Consider the following 25,437-nt stretch of genomic DNA (forward strand, 5'->3'; position numbering starts at 1 on the left):
AAAACAGGAGGGTTAATCAAAAAACGTTTGTCCAATGTCTGAAAACCTCAAACAAAAAAACTCCCAAAACTTTGATTAATCCTAATTTACAGTTAAAAAAAATATTTAAGTAGCTTGATAAATGATGCCTACTGTTTGTGTATGTGCATAAACACATTTGCATATGAACACACAAACAGGAAACCATATCCACTTATCTAATTCTGGACGTCCGTTGTGGCTTATTCTGAACATACAGTACTGAACTCTGAGGAACACACACACACACACACACACACACACACACACAAATACAAATACACAATCAGGCTGTGATTATTATCATGAATGTCAGGCCAGGTTCAGGCGATGGGGGCTGCACTTACACATATGACAAGCAGACATCCTCCCCCTCTCCCCACACATTCCTCCAGAAAGTCATTCACACAGAGACCCTCCACTGCATTCATACATATCAACTAGACACCAACACACAGACACATTAACACACACATATATACACTTACACACACAGAGATGCAGACACAAACGGAGAATGACAGAGAAACAGCTAGAAAGACGAAGCGAGTGTTGTTTTCATAGTGATTTCTCCTGGTTGACCACAGAGCACAATGAGCAGGGAGAGACTCCTGCAGACCCCAGAGCTGTTCAATGAAGACAGATTGCACTTGTGCAAGCTCGGCTGTACGTGAGTGTGAGTGTGTCTGTGTGTGTGCCGGCCAAGTTGATCCACATCCATGCTCTTTAGGCTCAAGACCCTATCTCTGCCCTCCTCAGCTGCGGAATGCTGCAGTGATTGCTGGGTAATTACCCTGACGCTTTATTCCTCTGCTCCCAGCACCATTAGTATTAATTCTTTTTTTTCCTCCTCTTTGGAGAGAGGGAATGGGAGCCCTTTGATCAGAAATAAAGAAAAGAAAGAAAGAAAGAAAGAAAGAAAGAAAGAAAGAAAGAAAGAAAGAAAGAAAGAAAGAAAGTAAGTCATATGTGGCCACCCGTCGGACCACAGCAGCTGTGTGTCAACGTGTAGCTTCTGACCTTGGCACACTTTACAGTGATCTGGTCAGACAGGTCAAATACACCATATAGTCATACGGTTCAACTGAGAGACAGAGGGTCAGAGTGTGACCCACTTTAACAGAAACTGAAGAGCCTGCCTCAGGTCTTAAAGTATAAAATACTACCACTTGACTGCCAACAGGTTAGGTCGAATCAGGTCAGCCTGAGTTATGGCTTTTGTCATTATCAGGATACAGTAAGGTTTAAGTTCTTCATCAAGTCGGAGAGTAATCAAACATGTCTGATTTCTTCAACTGAAATGCATGTGTTGTGGTCGGGAAGAAGACGGACTTGAATAGCTGGAGCCTGACATATGGCCCAACACTGGGTTTGTCTTGACTGATGTGTAGCCTGGCTCCAATCAGCCAGCCTCAGGCTCTCACCATTAACCCCGGCTGATTGCTGATAGGAGCAGAAGGGGAATACAGGGGGGCCTATCACAGGCTGTTTACCGGAACCTCCCCAGCTCCAACGGGCTTATCTGTAGCCATGTCTCTGCAATGTGATTGGTCAGATGGAATCCATTAGGAAGAAAGGCACTGGTGGCCTCATCACAAGATCTATCAAGATCCCACACACGCTCACATGTAGGAACATACACATACAGTAAAGAGTTACCCAAAAGGATCTCTAAAAATTCAGCTTTTACACACACAAGTACTCACCTAGAATATTTACAGTGTACAATACAGTATATCTAGATATATTTGCCATTCACTGTTTCGATTTCTGCAACTTAATTACATGAAGTCAGGTGACAGCTTCATGCAACAAACATTATTTATGCTAAGTATTTACAGTATATTCAGTAATGGTATCAAGCTATGCACCTCTACATTATAACATTATTAGTTGTAATATAATTGGGGGCAGTGTACCAATTTTGTTTTCAATACTTTAGTTTGAGGAATATAAACACGTTTTTTCTACAAAATCCTTTTTTCATTTAACAAATTTGCCACACTTCTAAGTGCATCAGTATTCAGTGTTGTCTTAACTGAAGTATCAGTACAAAACACAGTCTAAAATAAGCAGTTTCCTGATTTGGATCCGGAAATATCTGACCAAAGATTAAGTAAACAAGACTAAGAATCTGACCACAAGCATTTGATTCCAACTTGGGGCACTCTACAGTTTTTGATACTCTGACCTGTTCTCACATTTTAGTCGGTAATCAAAATATATTGAGGTTTGTTACCAAGCCTTTGTCAGGGTGTGTCATTGGATATAATGACATTTTTAGGTGCCAACACTTATTATATGACTGTTTTAGGAAGTAGTTTAAAATTGTAGAAAGAGATCATTGTCTGTTATACACATTTGGACAAAAGCAGAAAGCAATGTTTGGTTTAGCTAATGCTGGACTAATAGTTTCTTTTTTTTATCAACATGCAGCACCTCCCCTCACTATCCATATGCATCAATCTCAAAAGTGCCAGTGTTGTTTTGGGGCAGTGTGTAAAAAATATGTAGGAGGAGGGAGAGAAAAGAAAAAAACACTATAGTTTTTTAGCAAAACATGGTCAGCATATCCCTGCATGGGTAACGTACAGCAGTTTGCTCAAATTAATACAATGAACAGCTGGGCAACCAAACAGAATTTGGTCATTAGGCGGTATGCATGCATTAATTCAACAAGGGACATGAACATTGAGTGTATTTCAACAATAATGAAAACTCATAAAATTATGAAAAATGGACAGACAGAAGAGCAATTGCTCCACAGAGAGAGATCAAAAGAGGGGGAGGAAACAGAGGAAATGTAGAAGGCCAGGAAACATCTCTCTTTATCTCTCTCTCTCTCTCTCTACTTTTCTTCACAATCAAAGGCCTTGCTGTGCCGATGACACCAAGCCAGAGCAAGTGCAGAAAGAGTCTGCCAAAGGGTGCTCTGAAACAGAGCTAGGTTCCCCTGAGAAAGTCTAGGGGAGACCTGCTAAACACTGTTATAATTAACAGAGACCCATGTGTAAACGGCATCCTTCTGTATAAACATGCACACACAAACATACACACAAATGCCTGATGCAGCCCAAGCAGACGTAATCGAATCTCTCTGTCTGTGGTTGCTATAGGGAGGGAACATGATAGGGGATACTATACTTCCATGCACACAGCCAGCCTTTTTAAAAGCATGAATATGGATTGAGACGACCACAATGTTTGAACATGAATAACACATGTATGCCAAAACCACACCACAACCGGCTCTGCATGTGTACCTCCCACACCCCTACCCCCCCCAGCGAAAGGGGAAAAAAAGGAACCAAAAATGAAAAAATAAATAAATAAATGCATCATTATTCATTGGTCATGGTCTCATAGACCAAGGGCTCGAACAGAGCTCCCACTGTTCTGCGTTGTGATACATAAGACCGAAAAAGCCCAGACAAACCTAGCATGTGCATTTTTGTTTTTCATTTAAAGACCTCATTATTTTTGGTTAAATTTAGCCTCTAACTATTAGGATCAATGTTGGGCTCAAACTACAGCAATGACATCATGGTACCATGCTATAAGTTATGGTGACTGTCCGTGGAGAGGCCCCTAAGAAAAGATACAAATCATCATACTCTCTCGAGGCCGAAAATAAGGCACCAATGAAAGCTACATGCTGCAAATTAAGGTAGTCTCTGCAGAGGTGCACTACAATCATTTCAAAAGTGCTTAGCACTGGTATATCTGTGACTCGTCAGCCCACCAGTCTGGGAGTCATTTCTCCAGCATGTAAAGTATCACTCGCTGTATTAAAGAAGTGATTGCTGCACCAAAGAGGGGCTAAAGAGGGGCTCTTAACCGTTGAGAAGTTCCACACTTCAAACATGGATGGGGGCAACAGACCCTTCAAACTTCAAAGTCAGAGAAGTCTAGCCGATATAAGTGTGGGGTTTCGCTGAAGTGCTCTCATTTGTATGTGCATAAAGTCATCTCTTGACACTTAAAGTAAGTGGTAGAAACCGCTATACATGTTGAAGGTGAGTAAAGCTAAAGGAGGCAAACTCTTTAATCACTATGTAAAAATAAAAATAAATAAAAAGTCAGTACCGTGAAAAGAAAACTGTAAACTAAAAAAGAAATTACTCAAAACATCGAAAACAACACATTACCAGGGTAGAAAGGTATGATTTACTAGGCAAGGCAAGGCAGCTTTATTTGTATAGCACATTTCAGCAACAGGGCAATTCAAAGTGACATGACATGAAAACAGATTAAAAAATTAAAAACAGATAAAATACGAGAAAAAAAAAATAATAATAAAGTTACAGTGCAGTATAAGAAATTAAACATTGAAGAGCAGTTAAAACAGTTAAATATATAAAAGCAGATAAAATAACTTTCCTGGACTCAGTGATCCATTTTTTGGAAAGCCAAAGATTTTTGACCAATATGACATATCTCATGCAGTCCGGTCCATATTTTCTAACCATCTCACCCACTATGGGTCCAGATGCGTCGCACGGCTTTGAGGTTTCATTCCCCATATTTACAGAAGCTTTTCTTGAATATACTCTTATCTTTTTCGATGTAGTCGTCACCGCAAAGCTTAGTTCTTTTTTTCGGCAAACCTTGTAAAACCCGGTACAGCCCTGCAGACAAAAATCTTTTAATAGCCAAGAACGTATTCTTAAACTATTTTATTTCTTCTGCAGTCTGTCTCTAAATAGTCAAGAACTCGCTCAGAGTGTTGATAGACTATTTTTTTTTCTTTTAGGCCTTCTGCCTAAATTAGTTACTTCGACTAACTTTTTGACCAGCCCAACGTCTGTCTCTTCTGTCAACTATTGTCATGCCTGCATCAGAGAAATAATCAGAGATATGTCCGTTTCTGCAAAAGAATGTCACCGGAATAATCATAAATTCAATTCTATTATTTGTTTTAGGAATTTCTCTTTATATGCTTATATAGATTGTTATACAGTGTCAACAATGCAGCTTCAGTATAAGAAATGAACAGTTATTTAAAGAAAGGCAACATCAAAAAGATAGGTCTTCAGCCTTGATTTAAAAGAACTGAGAGTTGCAGCAGACCTGCAGTTTTCTGGGAGTTTGTTCCAGATATGTGGAGCATAAAAACTAAACGCTGCTTCCCCCCTGTTTAGTTCTGACTCTGGAGACAACAAGCAGGCCTGTCCCAGACGACCTAAGAGGTCTGGGTGGTTCATAGTGTAGTAGCAGATCAGAAATGTATTTTGGCCCTAAACCGTTTAGTGATTTATAAACCAGCAAAAGTATTTTGAAATCAATTCTTTGAGGCACTGGAAGCCAGTGTAGAGACTTCAGAACTGGAGAGATGTGGTCCACTCTCTTGGTCTTAGTGAGGACTCGAGCAGCAGCGTTCTGAATCAGCTGCAGCTGTCTGATTGATTTTTTAGGGAGCCCTGTAAAGACACCATTACAGTAGTCAAGTCTACTGAAGATAAAAGCATGGACAAGTTTTTCGAAATCCTGCTGAGACATAAGTCCTTTAACCCTTGATATATTTTTAAGGTGATAATAGGCTGACTTGTTGTCTTAATGTGACTGTTAAAATTCAAGTCTGAGTCCATGACTACACCAATATTTCTGTCTTTGTCTGTTGTTTTTAACATTATCGTTTGAAGCTGAGTGCTGACTTTTAATCGTTCCTCCTTTGCTCCAAAAACAACCACCTCAGTTTTTTCGTCATTTAATTTAAGAAAATGCTGGCACATCCAGTCATTAATTTGTTCAATGCACTAGTCAGTTGTTGTATTGGACTATAGTCCCCTGGCGATAAGATTATATACAATTGTATGTCATCCGCATAACTATGGTAACTTATTTTATTGTTTTCCATAATTTGAGCCAGTGGAAGCATGTAGATGTTAAACAGGAGAGGCCCCAGAACGGAGCCTTGGGGAACTCCACATGTATAATATGTATGTATGTATGTATGTATGCTGAGATGTATAATTCCCTATAGACACAAAGTAGTCCCTATTCTTTAAATACGACTCAAACCACTTTAGTACTGAGCCAGAAATGCCAACCCAGTTTTCCAATCGGTCTAGTAATATGTCATGGTCGACCATATCAAATGCAGCACTGAGATCAAGTAATACTAGTCTAACCTCTAGTCAAAGAATACAAAATTGCAACATGAAGATTTACTCTTTTCATCAGTGGGAGAACATATTAAAGAGATTAATAGCTCTATGAACTGTGTTTGGTTGGCTCATTCAGAGCGGATCATTTTATAAGTTGAAGGTCAGCCACTCAATGGACTTTTACATGATCTAAGCTAAACCTGATCCTATTGTGTCATAAAAGCAACAATAGTCCTTGTTCATATTAAAATAACTTTCATAAGCTTCTCTGCTGACCCACATTCAGCTGATCCTCAACCCATATTTGCTTTTCTGTATCAGGAATGTTTTGTCATATGACAAAAGCCCCCCTTTATTGGGGAAAATGTACCTTGATATTTAGATGCAGGAAATGTCAGGGAAATCTTTATCCTGTCCTGGGAAGAGGCAGGGTCAGCCAATGTATTTTACAATTGGGATGCAATGATTCATATGGTATGAAACCGGGAATGAAACAAGTTATGCTTCCAAGCTACATTCCTGTCTTTCCCCTTGTATACAGATTTGTAAGTTATAGTGTCCTAGAAAAAGAGCCACCAGAGCAGCATTTTTCTGTTTTATCATTAGCCATAACACGTCACAGGGTCGGTCCACCCAAATTAAAAAGAACACATTTTCTCAAATCCTCTGGAGGTCCGTATCTAGCCATACAGATAGTTTCAGTATGATTTGGCCAGGTTTTCTGAAACCACCCAAATACAACAGAGATGAATGGAATTCCATGTGTGGTGCTCCCAGCATTGAAAAAAATATATTTTAAAAATCTATAGCAACATCTTCCTCCAGAAACAATGTCCTGCTTGCTCTGGGTAATCCGATCTTTTTATTGGAACTACTGTCTGCCAAAGACAGATTCCCTCTAAAAACTGTTGACAGTAAGTTGACAAAAGGATTTGTTTCTGCTAATTCACAATCCAAATGTGTGTCTGAAGATCACACTGAGGTGAACAACACTACACTACAGTGTCTTGCTGTTGTATGACCCTTCTATTTTTTTTAGGTTATTTTTGGGCAGTTTGCCTTTACTGGAAAGCTGATAATATAAGTAGAGGTAGATAGGAAACAAGGGGAGATAGATAAGGGTATTAACATGCAACAAAGGTCCGCAGCTGAAATCGAGCCAGGGATGTTGCGGTTATGTGGTATGCAACATAACCATTTGGCTATTGGCTTTTAAATAGAGGTTTTGAGGCCATTCTGTACCTGCATCTCTCCATTATCTCTGGGTGCAGGCAGATACAATACAACTCTCTACAACTCTTTCTAACATAAATATGTTAGCATGATAATGATAATGATGTTAGCATGAAGCTAACGAAGTACAGCTGAAACTGACAAACTGCTGTGGAAAGGGAATCTAACTGCAGCTCTTTATCACCCTTTAAGAAACACAGTCATGTTTAATTAAAAAAAGAGACTAAATGGTTGCTGTTGGTAATGGATTGTAAAATATAATATAATGTAAAATAAAACATTTATTAAGCTTGTTTGAGTTGAATGTAATTGAAATTGAGTAGTTTCTTATGTCAAGATAACCAAGGCAACTGCTTGTAATGTGATGCATAGAACTTAAAACTAAGAACTACGAATTTAGAACTCAGAACTGAGAACTTAGAACTCATACGCATCATGATGGAAGTATGATGGAAGTACACAGATCACTGAGGATTGAACACATTGAGAAACAAAATTCCCATTGCACTTGCAAGTGTTACTCTGAAACTTCATTGATGGAACTTTTTTCCTACCTTTTTTGGTGGTAAGTACACACCCATTTGTTTGACAGAAACTCTATATCTCTGAGAGATGAAATAATTATAAAAAAAAAAAAGCAGTAGTCACATCAATCTAAATTAACTGCATGCTTCCAGGGAGGTTAAAGTTGGGTGGTTGAACTGAACCAAAAAGGTTAGATTAAAAGGGATATTTCACCGCTGGAAAGATGAATGTATTTAAATTGGGTTATTTATGTAGTAGAAATGTGAATTCTTTTTTTTAAAGTAAAAATTGGTGCCATCTAGACCGAGAAAAGCCAGAAAATGTGTTTTTGGTTCATGTGGATGAAAGACAACAACGCCCAGAATGCACTTGCTTGCAGTAAGATGTTTTCATCTCGATCTGGAGAAAAACATGCTGGAGGGGCAAATGGAGGCACAATCCAAAAAACCTTTGTGTGAAGAGACAAGCATAAAGAAGATGAAGGAGACTCTGGAGATGGAAAAACAAATACTGACCAGAGAGAGAGAGGCCTTTCAAAGAGAGTGTGCTCAAATGACTGAGATGAGGAATGCCTTTCAGTTGGAGAAGGCGAACATGCAAAATGACAGAAGAACTTTCAAGAAAGAACTCAAGGCAAAATCTCGGAGAAGGAAGGCCTTTAATGCAGAAAGGGATTTTTGTGAGGAAAGCAAAATCTTCAAGATAGAAAAGGAAGAAATGGCCATGGTGAGAGAGGCCTACATTCACGAAAAGTCAGACATCCAAAGGATGAGAGATACTTTCCAGTTGGAGAAGGAGAACATAGAAAATGAAAGAGAAAACTTCAACAAAGAACTCAGGGTACAACATATGAAAAGGAAGGCATTTGATGCTGAAAATGATGCCATGGCTGATGACAGGGAGTCCTTCAAGATAGAAAAAGAGGAGATGGCAATGATGAGGAAGGCCTATATTCAAGAAAAGACAGTTATCCAGAAGATGAGAGATGCTTTCTGGTTGGAGAAGGACAACATCGAAAATGAAGGAAAAACCTTTAAGAAAGAACTTAAAGAAATATGTAAGAGCAGAAAGGCTTTTAGCATCAAGCGTCACCGCAGGCTGAGGTTCTGGTCTGCGTAACAGGCGAAGCTGACGTAGTGTGTCGAGTATTCCGTCTGTAATAAATTTTGCATATTCTGCATATTCTCCGATCTGTACCAGTGTATCCCGGTGGTACACATGTGCGGTAGTTTGAATGCACATAATTGCAAGGTTGCTGTGGGAGAGAGCAAGAGAGAGCTTGTTAGCTTAGCTTTAAGATGGCACTCAACTCACATCGGGTAGTGACAGTCCCACCCCCTATGGGCAGGTTGAAAACATGCGGAACTATCTGGCTAGTCTCTAGCTTCTGGCAAAAAAATCCTCCGATGACGATATATATATATATATATATATAACTGATATAGGATAGGAATGCACAGTAGGACTGTTCCATGAAACCAAATGACCATCTGAAATCATCAAAATTACCTCAATAATTGGAAGAATTGTGAGCAAAACTAATACGTCACTTCAGTCAAGTTCAGCTCAATGCACCAATGCGATGTGATATGATGCAATTCAACTAGAAACTTCCATTTTACATCTACTTTAGCTCACCTACTTGTTGGTGAACAAAGCAATGCTGTCACCACACATTTTACATACTGTATTTTGAGTGCAAATTCATTAAGTTTTCAAATTTGTCAAAATCAAAACGGGGCTACAAGTGTGATTTTATTTTTGGTGTTTGCTTATTTCTTGTCTGATGATTAATATGTTTGACAAAACAACAGTTGCATTGGGTAGCAGTGGAAGGACAAGGTTTTGTCACTATAGTATACACTTCTGTCAGCTTTTCAAAATGGCATGATAATGAATTAAAGTGTCAACAACAAAGCCAAAACCTGAGAACTGAAAGCTAATTTAAGATTCTTAATCAAGCTTCACATCCAGGTCAGCCTCTACACATTTAATTTGCTGGATTTTAGTCATTGCTGAAAAACATGCAGTCACCCTTTAGCTAGGAAATACTTCCTTGGCATTTAGATTTGTGTCTAGGGAGGACTTCCTGCTCAATGCGAAGATTTCAAACACACAGAGCTTGTTGGTGTATTTCATAATAAGCCAGCAGTAACTTAGGGAGTATGAAGCCCAGAAAGGAAACTAGCTTTGACTTCTAGCTCAACTCCTGCCTTTCCCATGAGACACAGCATTGTAAGTTATAGCCCCCAGGGGCTGTTGGGAAATAGGAAGTTTAGAAAACCAGATCAGATTGTGTTTTAGTGTATACTGTGTGGATAATGGAGTGAAACACCTGTCGTTTCACAGTGTAAAATACTTCTTTCATTCATGTCACATTACAGTAACACATGTAGTGTTGAAAATGAATGTGTTTGCCTAATTTACTACAAGTCATGTTGTATATAAGTGTGCTGTATCACTTCTGGATTTAAAAAAATAAACTGTGGCATGAAAAATTAGGAAGAAAGCTTTTGAGATTAGGAGTAACAGCATGTGTGGGGAGAGGTAGGTGCCCTGGACAGAAAAATAAGAGCCAAGGAGAAACACACAGGGATACAGAGGAAGAGGCTTTCTACAAAGAGACAGATGAAAAAACATCAATGAAGAAGCAAAATACAGCAGCATATACCAAATATTTGCCTAGTCATCATCCAACCTAATCTCACTGAGGGATGGAAATGGCAACTGAGGTTTACAGTAAAACAGACCCACTGCACACAACAATGTAATCAAAAATCATTTTAACAAAAAAAAACACAAATGGTGACTAAAACTTCAAACTTCCCACCAAATGCCTCCAAAATGAACTGACAGCCTATAACAAACATGACTGTGAAATAAAGTCAACTGCATCCGACCTTTGGAACCTTTTTTCATTAAACTCAGCAAGTGGGAGGGTGGGAGGAGAGAGAGGAATATCTAATTTGAGGACATGAAAGGAAACAAGGAAGTTTAGAGAGGACCTTTATGTGTGTGTAATTGGTCTATAGAGGAATTGCCAACATGCACACCACAAGTGGCCACTGGCCCTGTCTAAATAGCTAACCTTATAAAAGTCATTAAGGCATCTGAGACATGCCGTGCAAGTGTGTGTGTGTGTGTGTGTGTGTGTGTGTGTGTGTGTGTGTGTGTGTGTGTGTGTGTGTGTGTGTGTGTGTGTGTGTAGAGCAGGTGTGCATATATATATATATATATATATATATATATATATATATATATATGTGTGTGTGTGAGCAGGTGTGCATATATATATATATACAGACAGACAGACAGACAGACAGACAGACAGACAGACATATAGATAGATAGATAGATAGATAGATAGATAGATAGATAGATAGATAGATAGATAGATAGATAGATAGATAGATAGAGAAGGATGTGTGTGCTGGTCTGGGTATAGAACACATTTATGTGTGGCGGTATCTTTGCAAACCACATGTTATAGTGATCAACTGTGAGTAGCAGATCTTAGGCACCCATGCAATGATTAATTTAACAAACACTCTCACTGTCTACTCACAATGCCAGAGACATGATCATGTGGCCAGAACAGAGAATTTTTTTTTTTTTTCCTAGCGAATGTAGAGTGGAAAAGGAATAGATTACAATCATCGAAAAATGGGTTTTCTTAGTTGTGTATAACTAACCCTAATCAAAATCATAACCAGCACTTTCTATCTTTGCAGTATTAATTGATATGTTTGGCCATTTTGGGCCAGATGAATAGGCTGAAAACACAACATTGATATGTTATCGGGTAATACTTCTTTGTGGGTTTATCACTACAAGCAACCTCTGGTCTCACTTACCTTCTTCTGAAGGACATTAACCTTCCTCTCCTTGACATCCAGCATGTCCTTCATGTCTCTGATCTCTCCTGTTAGTGTGCTCTTTTCATCAGTCAGGTCCTGCAGCTGCTTGGTCTTCTTGGTCAGGAGCTGCTCCTTCTCCTCCAGACGCACCCGCAGAGCATCTACCTAGAAATGACCGAGACAAGAGGTACAGAAGTACAGATAAGCAGATAAGAAGTCAGACAGAAACTTGAACAGACAAACCAATAGGGAGTTTGAACGACATATAGTCAGACAGTGATCGCAAGGGAGCTGCGTTACAACACAAATTATATACTTATACTAATAGACAGGTAGACAACAAGTGAAAAGGGGAAATAAGAGTCAGAATGTGTAATTAACCTAATATTCATACAGTTAAGCCAGACAGGCAGATGGATAAGCAAGCTAATAGGGTGACTGTAATCTGTAATAAACTGTAATAGTCAGGAAACAGATTTGACTGACAGAAAAGAGACAGAAAAACAGAAACACTTATGAAAATACAAAGGAATACAGGCAAAAAACTATGAAAGCTTACACCACGTTTTTCTCTCCCAGTTCTCAGTCAGGTGGCCTATATGTTATTATTCATTACTGGAACTGACATGTCTCAACACATTTACTTGTTGACATTTGGAAGTAGTAAAAGTTGAGCTTTGACCTACTGTCCATAATATAAACCACTGTGGACTGATGCAGGGTGTGTGTGTGTGTGTGTGTGTGTGTGTGTGTGTGTGTGTGTGTGTGTGTGTGTGTGTGTACGTGTGTGTGTGTGTGTGTGTGTGTGTGTGTGTGTGTGTGTGAGAGAGAGAGACCGAAAAGGAGACTGTCCTATCATGTGTTATTGAGAGTGCTGTGTCTTGGGCCAGTGCTGCCATAGATCAGACTTCTCACACACTTCACACTCACACATTAAAATTCTCTGTATATGTCTGTGTGCAATGAGATGAGTGATATCTGAGCTCACTCCAGAACTTCTTATTGGACATCTCAGTGTTCTGCTGCACCGCCTACATTGACACATGCGCACGCACACACACACGCACGCACGCACGCACTATACTCCTTTGTTGCTCTTCAACACCTGATTACATTTCCAGCACTTATTGCAATGGCGCAATGAGCGAACCCATTTGAACTTAATTTTAAGTTGTGCATGTGTTTTATATGAATTCAAGAGACACACACATATTGTAGATAAAGGGAAGCAGTGAGGGAGGCTTGTTAACAGTTTTAACAACCCTCACATGGACACAGAGGGGACGTGTGAAAACACTTAAAGCAAAGGCTCTGTTGTACAGTCCAGTTCATCTCTCAACAATTTACAGGGCAAGTAAGGAGATTCATAAAGGGAGGGAGTAGTGGTGGAAAGTAACTAAGTACATTTACTCAAGTACTGTACCAAAGTACAACTCTGAGGTACTAAGGAGGAGTATTCAACATTATGCTACTTTATATTTGTACACTTAATTACTTTGCATATCGAGAGTTTAAAAACCTATAATGAGCATATAAAATATGATGCACTTTTATACTGTAAATAAAGCTTAACTAACAGTATAAAAAAATAGTTGTTTCCGCACAGCTCTGACATATATAATTACTTTCTACAAATCAAAGAAATAGTTCAACATTTTGTGAAAAAGTGTTATTCCCTTTCTTTCAAAGAGCTATAGGAGAACAATTAAGAGATCACTACAGGGAGACAATTAGCTTAGCTTAGCATCAAGACTGAAGGCAGGGGAACAGCTCGCCTGCGTGGTTCCTCTCACCATCATTCAAAAATACACCTTTCAGCACCTCTAAAGTTGATTCATTAATATATTTTTTTCGATATAACATTCTGTAATGTTACAGAATAAATGAGAAAATAACTAACGAGAAATAACTAACAAGCCACAGTAGAAAAAACAATAATGTGGCACTAATAATTACAGAATTGGAAAAAACACAACAGATATACTGAGAACACAATTGAGAGGTACAGCTGTGTTGGGCCACAGTTAGTCCCTACCTACATGTTTGTATATTCTTGTGTAAAATAAGAGAGCAACATGCAGGCCACAGACACACAGAGGGCTCCTCTCAAGCAGTAGCATTAGAAGCAGGCCAGGACCCCCAGGTGTAAGATGGTGAAGTATTTATCTCATATTGCTCCTCTGGCAGACAACCAGAGTCTAATACTGAGCCCTGCTCTGTCCTCCCCACTCCACACTGGCACACACACACACACACACACACACACACACACACACACACTAGTGGCACCATTAATCCTTTGTTAGCGCACACACATTATCCTGTGCTGCGCCCATGTGCTGCCACATGAGTGTGTGTGTGCGTGTGCATGTGTCTTTGCCACTGTGTGTCTGAGACAGAATAAGGGAGAAAGAGAGACCCATCCTCCCCTCCAACACCACCTGGCAAGGAGCAATTTAGCAAGAATGTAGCAGAGAGGCCTAACAGGAAATCCCTGCTGCCTCACATGCACTGGCCCACTAAGCTGTGATAGTACTGTACAGACGCCCTGCTAATACCCTCTTAAAGCACTCACCGCTGCCAGGCACAGTACACGAAAAAAGGAGGGAGAGATGGACCGATGAGGAGGGAGGGATGAAAGGATGGAGAGGAGTTAGGGTGAAAGCAAAGGGAAACATAAATGAATGAGTGAAAGAAGCTGGAGAGAGATGATAGGAATCCTTAAGAGCACATTAACACCACTGACATGATGCTCCTCCACTGGCTCAAACTACGACTCCATCAGTATATCTGTTACAGGAAATAGTGTATGGCTTTATCAGCTGGCACACATGCTGAGATGATAGACAGCTAACAAGTCAAGGTGATTAACCTTCTGCTTCTCCTTCAATTTCCTCTCTAATTTTCCTGGTCTTCCAACAACACCTCTCTCTTTCAACTCGTCACTACTACCTCTCTTTCAACACTCCATCCCTATGCCATGCTCCAAAATCTCCAGGAGTTTTCCTTTTGCCGTATAAAGGTGTGTGGGTCCTGTGGCGAGACAAAGTAATTGTGTTGGTGTCAGAAGTCCTTCAAGTCCTCAAGCCAGGCTGTCTGTGGGACAGGCCCACATTTTCCAGCTATGACTTTGTCGGTTTGTGCATTTCTGTGTTTCCAAGTGAGAGCGATAACATGTAAAGCAGAACTCTTACGCTCTTCGGGAAAACTGGGGTACTCATTCTACTTATGCAATTGGATACTGGGGACTACACTCTGTTTTGTTATCACAGCTTTTTGTTTTTTTATTTAGTGTATGAGAGAATGACTACGAAAGTGAAAGGCAAGGGCAAAGAAGTAGAGGAGCACACTGCTGTCCAGTCTGGCCTGCAGTTCAAATCCAAAAGGGACATTGGGGATTCCATTGAGGCGTTTCTCAGAAGAGAGGAAATACAAGAACATCTATATCACCCCATATTCCACCCCCAAAAACTCCACTTATGCTTTCCAGCCCCTCACTCAGCAACATATCATTTAAAAAAATGACTTTGATATATTTTCTAGATTCTGTGGTTGCACAACTATTAATTCTTTGCAATAAGGGAATTTCTGTTGGAATTTCTAATAAATTATAGTCACAAACTAATAACCACTAAAGTGTGCATGCACACATGCATATATTCAACAGTATTCACATGCATGTACCTGCAATTAAACATGCAACCATGCACACACATGCATAAACACATCCTCATTTCCCTTGACTTCCTCTCTCATGCTTGCAATGACAGCCAAATGTGGATACTGGACACTGGTTAGCAAAGTAAAACAGAGGCTTAAAGAAAACAGCTTCTCTGTTTGTCCTCACCTCCCTTTTTCCTGCCTCACATTTCATCATAAAAGTTTTTCTGGCAGACAAATCTGCAAAGGTATCAGGCCCAGCGTCGGCTCTGGGCCGCAATAAACAACACAGGGACTATATGAGTAGACCACAGTCAAAACGGCAGAACCAGAGACGATGGGGAGACCACCGCAAAATCCCGGGGATCCACCAATACTTGCATACTCAAACACTCTCACCACTTTGGTACGAGTAGAGTCATAGGTTGACCAGAAAAAAGCATTCCTAATAAGATCTCTTATCTCTCACTCTAGCTCTTTAAATACCTCTGCCCTTCATGCATGAACACATTTCTCTCTCTCACACACACACACACACACACACCAACTTTTTCTCATTCTTTGTGTAGCTGACAACACCACCATAAAAGTTGTTTAATCCCAAGAGTGGATCTGGTGGAGTGTATGGGACATCTGAACTCAGGTCTGCTCGGGCTGCTGCAGTGCACTACACAAAGCTGTCTGAGTTATTCACTTCTCTGGCTGTATGACATCCTGCCAACCTGTATAAATACAGCACAGGGCAGCCATTAGACATAATTTATTTAAAGGCCCGTGCTGTGAAATTAATCATCTACATTTATGAAATAATGTTCAACTAATTCATGTTTGTCCAGCAATTAATGTGGCCAAGTCTGGGTTGTATCACTAAAAGAAGTAAGGCTATCTCATTTCAAGATGATGCTCGACCACCAGAATCTAAACGTTAAATATATATCTGTGTATTGTATCAAAGAGAAACCAACACACTCTTGTATGATGAAGGAAGAGAATGGATGTGGACTGCTGGGTTAACAGCCAGTTGCTGTTAGTTTTGCTGTCACTCTGATTAATGTCTGCATTATCAAAGATTGGTGAAAGGTTAATAAAAAATGGCCAATCCAGTTTATGAAATACATGTTTGCAGTATTAACAGATGGTGTACAGTATAAGCATCTCACACTGTGAGTGTCTTTTACTCAAACAGATGTGAGGAGTAGCGTTAAATGATCCATAGTTTCCAGATGAGGCAATAGAAACTTCCAATAGATGTCAAGAAGTCAATGTTGAAGGTTGTGAAGTTAGACAGAGTGTTTTTTTTTCTTCATATGAGAGCATTAATGCATTTTGGCATGCATGTGTGTGTGCACAGGTGCAGTGGGAAGTTGCACTGTCAAACGGAAGAATGAGGCATTTCACAGAGCAACTGTGAACAAGCGCTGAGTTTCTCTAAGACCCTGCGCTGATTCTGGGTTCTTTAATTTACACGCACGCACACACGCACGCACACACACAGGCACTGTATATGCAAGCACATGCACACGCAGAAGATTTCCTCTCCACCTGAGCTGGCCGCACCAGACATGACGACACCGGGGTTGATCTGTGCGGAAATGAGGGACGTCCCCTGTCCTGGGTCTTAGGCTGGGTATCAATGGAGGTGTGTCATCAAAGCCAGGGTTAAGGCAACAGTTAGAGCTTTGATCAGGAATCGTATAAAAGACGGATCACCTCAGGGCCGGCTCGGGATAATAATCGGATGTAAACTGCCTCACAGCAGGGGCTGCAAGGTGGAGTTTGGGGCACAGTCTCATTGTACACTCCGACATCTGTGGAGTAAACCATGGCAACACAGCTGTCTGCCCACAGGCTACAGAGGGAACATGGGAAAATGCAGATGTAAAAAAAGGACAAGGACGTAGACAAGCACAGACACAGAACTCCCAGGATCCACTAACAAAAGGATCTTTGTCAACATAATGAATGAATGTTTTTTGCCAAAGCACGAAAGTCAATCATGTCATGCTTTTTGTATTGTACCAGAGGATGGATATATGACACAGAAAATGTAGAAGACTCATCCCAAGTACCATCACACTAACCCACACTGCACACATCTGCCTCATTCCCTCTTTCACCCTCCATCCATCATCATTACCTCCTCCAGCAAAGATGGACGCACATGCACATATAAAGGAAGAGACGCTGCAGGCGTTCCCCCCCATTAACACTTGCTCCTGCTTTGATTATTTTTCCTGATCATTTCCAGCGCTGCACGCCAGTTGCTACATCCTGTTTCCAGGGAATCCATTTCCTGTCAAACCACAGTGAACAGTCACTCTGGCAAACGATCGCAGGTCTACAGTGCACAGTAGGGCTTGATCAAGTAAAACAGTTTCTTGTCTGTCATTCTGCTGGTTTGTGTAACACACCCTCATGAACTTATAGTAGAGAAAACATTGGAGTTGTCACTTAAAAAACGATTGAAATCCATAAGTGAACTATCTCTATGACACTGAGCAAACTTTCATCTGCTGATATTTCCTAGGTCAATAATGAACCTTCAGTCCTTTTCTACTACATACATTGTGTAATTGACAGGGGTTACATTCATTTGTGGTGCCTTTGCTGCCTCACTTTAGTGACAACATTACTGTAAGGCAGTTTTAAAAGGCAGTATGCCTATGGTGTCAATCAAAAATGATTACATACATTTCTACTCAAATGTTGTCATTAATATCCGTTCTGTGTGGCTCGCTAGTTTCCATTGTTTTTATGAAAGAGAACAACAATTTGCTCAGAGCAACAAGCCATGCAATAGATCAGAATGACAGTAAAAGCAATACAAGGCATGACCTGTTGCACTTCTTCACTGTGAAATGAATTTGACATAATCATTATAGAGTGAATATTCCAGTTGTTCACACATTTGAGACCAAACACCAATCTAACCATAAATTAGGACCTGCTCAAGCCCCAACATAATTTGCAGAGATGAGCAGTATTTCAATTAAATGTATTTAAAATACTTATTTAATAGTATTTTGTAATTTTGTATTTTGCTGGACAGAAAAAGTAAAGATCTAATTAGTAACTACATGCATTAACTGGTAATTCTGTATTTAAAAATACTTAAATACATTACTTAATATGTATTTTTATTCTCAAATAAGACACATTTGTATCTCCAGGTTTAAACTTTAGGAAAGAAACGCAAGTGAATTACGTGACATGTCCTGTCGGGTCCAGCAACATTGTGAAGTACCGTATTTCATTTGTGTTCCCCTGGACTGCAGTGTTAGGGGGTAAACAAAGGGGAATACTTTTTTCTTAGGTTGTTGTTGGTTTTCGGGGGAAGGGGAGGGGTGGGCTTCTCTTTGTCTTCTACTATTTTGTACTGTATACTCTGCTGTAATGGCACTGTTTTGTGTATTTTCCACTTGTTCAATTGGTTGCTTGTAAAGTTGGAGATCTTAGAAATGTACTTACTCCACTACACTTATTCATTGCTCTTGAAAAAGGCATCTGCTAAATGCCCAGTCTTATTATCTGAAAAAACTAGTGCATCACCGTGGCCTAACTGTTCAGTGTCCCCAATGCACTACAATTGGCTGTTCGCTTTGACGGACAGAAACCACCCAGCGTGCGCCCCTGAATTTGCAGCCTCACTCATCCAAGATACCCTGATTGGCCACTTCAAATCTATGATAAAGTTAGAAATTAGTAGAGCTAATCCTTTCTATGTAGGGGGGTAAAGGTCAGACCAATATTAAGGCTACTAAATGCCTTACCAGGAATAATATTAGTTTGTATAGAATTGTATGTTAATTAAAAACATTTTCTCATACCAGTATTTAGGTTTTTTATTTTGATACATTTGATGAGCAAGTATTTGTAATTTGTACCAAGACACTTTTTTATGTATTTGTGCCCATCTCTGGGCATACATAATTGTCTGGAGGAGAAGTCTTTTTAGCCGTCATTAGTTTTCATGAAGAGGTGAAAATCCACTGAACTGTATAGAAATTCTGGCCCCTTTAGCTCAGTGGTTAGCACTTCTACCTCACAGCAAGAAGGTTTTGGGTTTGAATCCAGGTTGTTCCGGGCCTTTCTGTGTGGAGTTTGCATGTCCTCCCTGTGTTTGTGTGGGTTTGCTCCACCATGAAGACATGCATGCTAGGTAATTAGGATTACAGTTGAAAAAACACTGGCGTGTTAACAGAAATATTGATTATTGTGCAATTGCACTAATCAAACAAACCTCATATTCATTGATTCCTTTCAAATACAATGTGCTGGATTGGAGCCAAAAAACACACAATTGTCCCTGCAAAGGAGGAGAAGACAGTATGCAGTATGCAGGTCCATTGTGTATTTCTGCTTCTTCTGCTTCAACCATTCTACTGAGAGACCTACTATTAACAAGGGTTGAATTGTAAGTGGGAGTAAAAAATCTTCAACTGTATTCTTAAGTGAGTGTGTGTGTGTGTGTGTGTGTGTGTGTGTGTGTGTGTGTGTGTGTGTGTGTGTGTGTGTGCGTGTGTGCGTGCGTGAAATTAGAGGTTAAGTGGTCAGAGCAAAGCAGGGTGACCCTGAGGAGCGAGGAGGTCAGAACAAAAAGAAAGGAGAGTATTGTCTCTGGCTGTCTCTATCAGCACCTCAGTGCCTACTGGTTAACCAGCCGCTGACTGACAGCAGATCAAGAAAAGCCCTAATTACTCTCTGTGTTTGTGTGTGTTTTTGTTAAGTTTCAAAATGTGCAAAAATAGAAAACATGAAAAAATGTAAAGAGATCATACACATGCACTCCCCAAAGACCTTCATGTGGGATAAACCATCACACAAATTAAATTTCCCTAACTTAACGCATCATTTTCGACGAAATATGCGGGAATACACAACAACACGAATGTGCGTGCATTTGCTTAAGTAGCCTAAGTATCCGAAGGAGCCGACAATCACAAGTGTGTGCACTGCACACACCTCCAGCTCCTTCAGTTGTGCACATATTTACCTCGTTCCCTGTGTAAACCATTAAATATCTCATCCCCATTCTGACCCCAATAACTCCACTTTATGGCTTTTCCACATGGCCTCTGAAGAACTTACGAGGGCTTTATTTTGGACCGTGCCATGTTTGTTCTGGGGGTCCAACGCTTTGGTACTCACACTGCATCCCAAACCGCACCAAACCAGGATCCCAGGAGCATGCTGTTGGGTCTGAGAGTTGCGACCGTGGTCAGTCAAGTTCAGATGAGGTCATATTATAACTGGGCTGCAATGGACTCATCACCATTGCCCAGGTTTTAAATGTGAAGTCGATAATTAGTGGTCAGCCTTAAACAGGAACTGTTTTCCATTTTCTTATGCCAACCACCTCATGGTTGTCTTCATTAAGTTAATTTGTACATACACTCTTTCTTGCAGTGGTACCAAAAGATGTGGGATGATAACGGAAAGAGGAGAAGGAGTAGTAGGCGAGAAAATGGGGGGAGAGAAGACAGATTGAGGCAGATTGTATGGATGGAAGAGAAAATATGGATGAGGGAGCAAAAGTGAATGAGGCAGAAAGAAGGACAGAGAGTGAGAACACAGCAGGGGGAGACTATAGGGTGGAGTGTAACCAGGTTGGGAACACATCTTTTCTCTGCCTCACTACTTATATGAACCATTAATCAGCAAAGAGAACAAGGAAAGATCAACAAAAATAGTCCAGCAGGGACTATAGCACGCCGTACCATCGCATCACTCACTGACAAAGGCCCACAGCCTTCTACATCCATCAAGCAACTCTATTACTCTCTCTCTCTTACTTCTCACTTCCTCCTGTCGCTCCATCTATCCTTGATTCTTTCCCTCTCCAGATTCTTTTTTTTTGTTTTTATTTTCTCGTTTTCCCTATTCATCACTGTCGCTACGGTTGATGTTAGCAAGTCGTTTTTGAGTCATGTATATCTTCTTCAAGTCATTACACCTCAACCTTAAAATCAAAACTCAGTGGAGGTCTTCTGGCAGACGCACTGCAAACGCTGGTGATGAAAGAGAACACAAAATATTTGAGGTCACATCTGAGAAAGTTAAACCGAAATACCACAGACTGCTCTCTGTAAACACAGACATGTTGCCACATCGCAAAACATACATTAAAGGCATGCTGCTGCTAACACTTCTGTTGGCATTCTGTGAGTAGGAAAATATCAAATGTTATGTTGTGGTGTAATTTATGTGCCTTTGACTTAAGAACCTTGAACCTACTTCAGGTCTGGATTTCCCCTGTGTGGGCAAGTGGCCACCTGCAAAATGCTCGCCTCAAGTGATGAACTTCATCTAAATCAATGCATATCGACCTTCACAAAATGAAAACCTTACTAATAAAACTAATATCTGTCAAAGACATTAAACACAACACGATTTGTTGCACTAAAAATTAAAGGTAATAGCTCAGATTATGTGACTCTTAAGGCATTATATCACTAAAGAAGACAGCAGAAACAGCAATATCGGGACAAATATAGATGACAACACAGGAGTCATAAAATAATGTACTCAATATCCTAAAGGTTTGTTTAGGGAAATGTGTTTTTCATGGCATAACATTACAATAACCATGCACCTAAATTAACCACAACACAAACTCACATAAATGAGTGTTTTCCACGTTAGATTATTTGAAATATTGCAGATATTTTGGCCATTCAGAATGGGTTAAATCACTGTCCTCACAGTATGTGGAGCTGGGGAGACACCCACTTTGTATTGCAGTTAGAAAGATAGTTGGCTTTTGGAGGAGGCTGCAGCAAAGTAAGGTCAATAAACTCAGTCAGGTATAATACAACTATTTGCTTAACTTTTATATCTCTGGAGTATATGCATCACTGTGGACTTTGTATGTTAAGCAGATACTGTTTTAACTGTGGTTTGTCCTATCTCTGGCTCTTGGAAAAGTAAATATTGTATTTTCTAGTGTATTTTTTCCAAGTGAATAATTCAAACTGGAGGCCCACCTAAGCATGTCATCACAGAGACGAAGTGTGACTGGGAACAGCTGAATCAGATAAACAGGCCCACAGGTCTTAACAGTCAGATTTGGCCTCATTTAGTCCAATGTTTATATACAAAAGCATGTTCTCAAAGTCAAAGCACCTGCAAGCCCCTTTACCAATAAAGTTGTGGTCTGTTCCTTTGTCGCTGGCTGGTTAAATATTCAGAGAAGGTCTCTGATAGGTTACCCGATCGGCTGGAGTATAGTTACAGCCATGCATTGTCGTGATCGGGCAGGAATGACACATACGCATACTGTATTAAGGGGTTAAGTTTCCACAGACGTGGGCAGCAGACTCACAATGCTCTCACACACAAGCATACACTCATTATTTTCCACATTTTCCAGTTATCTGGAGCCGTATTTAATCACGCCCATTTAGAAGCTGTCCTTAACTTTGACTGACAAATACATGTACTTCCATTTTCTCATTCCCTTGCTCACAGTGCCTGCACTGTTCCCTGACTGCTCCCTTCTTACTTCCATCCTGATGTGAATTGCTTTTAGAGACAAGTGTCTGTGAGATGAAGCTGCTCCTCACGTCAGGTAGACACCAGTCTGTCTCTGGGGGAGTGGACTACTGTACCAATCACTGTCATTCATGATGAGACCCGACAGGCACACACACAAACACACACACATTCGGGGAGGGGTATGATGCCCCAGTAGTCATGAGCAAAACAGAAAGAAAATCTGGGGCTCTTGAGGAATTTTTAATGAGATGTTGGAAAGCTGAAACAAACTGCTGAAGGGAGATGAAGTAATAATATGAGTGGATGGAAGGAATGAGGTGAGAAAGGGAGATCCTGTGAGAATGGCTGTGCTTTCTAGCCGAATGACTGACAGACAGTAGAAGAATGCAGGGCCACGGCTGGCCTCAAGCACACTCAATATCTTTACTCATCCTCTGGTTTGCCCACTTAGTCCAGGAAACCCTAGCCTTTCCCAAGAGGGGGGAAATGCCACTTCAATAGCAGGGAAAAACTACTCGAGACCGGAGATGAGAGTCCAGCAATCAGCGCTGACAGCGTACGTGTTTTTGTGTGTATGTCTTTGCGTGTGTGACTGTGTGTGTGTGTGTGTGTTTGTAGTGATCAAGACTGTCGGATCTGATTACAGCCCACTGCAGTAGCCTATGTGAAGTGAGAAGAAGACGATGTGCCCAGTGAGCATTATAGTCAATTATATATAATTCCCTGGTCATGCACCCACATGTTAATGCATAAACATACACATACTGTATATGTGTCATATTAACAGACACGAATACACACACACACACGCACACGCACGCATGCACGCACGCACGCACGCACGCACGCACGCACGCACGCACGCACGCACGCACACAACCTACCTGCCCACTCAAGGGTATCATTTCCACTTTGGCAGAGACATTTACTGGCTCAAGCAACTACAATTATAGTCTTAACGAGAATGATAAATTATTCTAATGGTATAATATTCCTGTGTTATGCATAAACTATTGTATATGTAACCCACTGGCACTTGAATTGACATCTTGACCTCAACAATGTATTTAGAGAGCTTCAATTGTGATCTACAGTGTAGCAGGGATTATTTGGATTCTGAAGTTGTGTGCAGCAAGAGTGTGAACTCTATAGTTTCCTTTAAAGATTTAAGATAAATTATATTAAGGATTAACATTTATAAATTTGAATTTAAGAAGAGTTGAGTCTTGACTGTTACATCAATAGTGATGATGGTTTCAGCAAGTTAGAAGACTAAATAGCTGACATTGCCCCCCCCAACAGTCTGCTGCAGCCACCATGATTTGTTAAAATCAAAACAGAAGGGATGTGGAATTTGTAAACCATGGGCTAAAGAGCCCATCTCTCTTTCCCTGTCTTTTCGGGGATGTATAATCGTTAAGATTATAGTGTGTGTGTGTGTGTGTGTGTGTGTGTGTGTGTGTGTGGGGGGGGACATGTCTCCTGGTCGCGCCATAAAGTTTCACTTATGGCAAGAGGGCACACATGCAAACACAAAGACTTATTTACATGCCATTTCAGTAGGACACACAAACAAAAAACACCCACTGAAAACCAATTCCTTTAAGTATGATGTATTCTACTTACTGCAAGGGCCAAAATTCCTTGCACATGTATGCACAATTAGGCCTAATTTTGGCCCAAATTGCTTCCTGTAATGATGAGTGGACATAGTTAGCAGGCCATTTTCAACTGCCTAACACAAAGAGATCTAAAGTATCAGTTCCAAGTCTAGAGAGTGATGGAGAAAAATGCTAACACCCACCCACACTTCCATCTCTCTGCATACAACCCACCTCCATCCCTAACAGCAAAATCTAAAATCATTAGAGCCAAAGAATTAACAAACTTCAAACATGCAGAAGAAAAAGCTGCCAGCTTTCTCCAGCCTTCTGACTGACCCGCCCACACGTACCAGCCCACTGGTGGTCTAAAGGAACCACACACATAGACATTTTTTCCACCAACCTCAACGTTCATTAGAGAAACAGAAAGAGAAAGAAACCAAGGCAGAAAAAGACAGAATTATGTACACTTGCAAATATTGTGATGATCTCTGTCATCTCATAAGTATCTGTGCATGCAAGTTAGTCATAAAAGGTTATTTTTCCAGGAACAGCACACATTCATCATTATCACTGTAAATCTGCCAGTGATGGCCAGTGTGTGTGTGTACTGACCTCTGTCTGCAGTGTATTGGCCCGTTGCTCCTTGGCGCTGAGCGACTCCTTTAGCACCTCGATGTGTTGCTTGCAGTCTGAATTCTGATTGGTCAGTGTTTCTAGTTTGGTCTGCAGGGCCTGCATCTCCGACTCCTTCCTGTTCAGCTCCTGCTTCAGCTGCTCTATCTGACAATCACGGAAACACAAGCACACATTTGTTATGAAAACCTTTAAGTCCCCATTGAGTCAATTGATATACAAACGTACTTGCAGATAACAACTTTCAAAGTGAGAAAGAAATAGCTCTTTTTTTACACAAACACACATGCACACCCACAAACC

The 25,437-nt window shown here is 40.5% G+C and overlaps 1 protein-coding gene across 2 annotated transcripts in view; it reads right to left on the reverse strand.

Moving 5' to 3' along the window:
- Positions 1-25,437, reverse strand: part of LOC144520974 (ERC protein 2-like) — a 165,497-nt gene that overhangs the window by 118,860 nt on the left and 21,200 nt on the right. For both annotated transcript variants that reach the window (XM_078255114.1, XM_078255113.1), the window contains exons 6-7: positions 25,114-25,281; positions 11,738-11,905 (exon numbers count right to left, since the gene is read on the reverse strand). In XM_078255114.1, coding sequence (XP_078111240.1) covers positions 11,738-11,905; positions 25,114-25,281 — 336 coding nt within the window. The remainder of the gene's footprint in view (positions 1-11,737; positions 11,906-25,113; positions 25,282-25,437) is intronic.

The sequence above is a fragment of the Sander vitreus genome, chromosome 7 (assembly GCF_031162955.1).
Source record: "Sander vitreus isolate 19-12246 chromosome 7, sanVit1, whole genome shotgun sequence".
NCBI classification, from domain to species: Eukaryota; Metazoa; Chordata; class Actinopteri; order Perciformes; family Percidae; genus Sander; species Sander vitreus.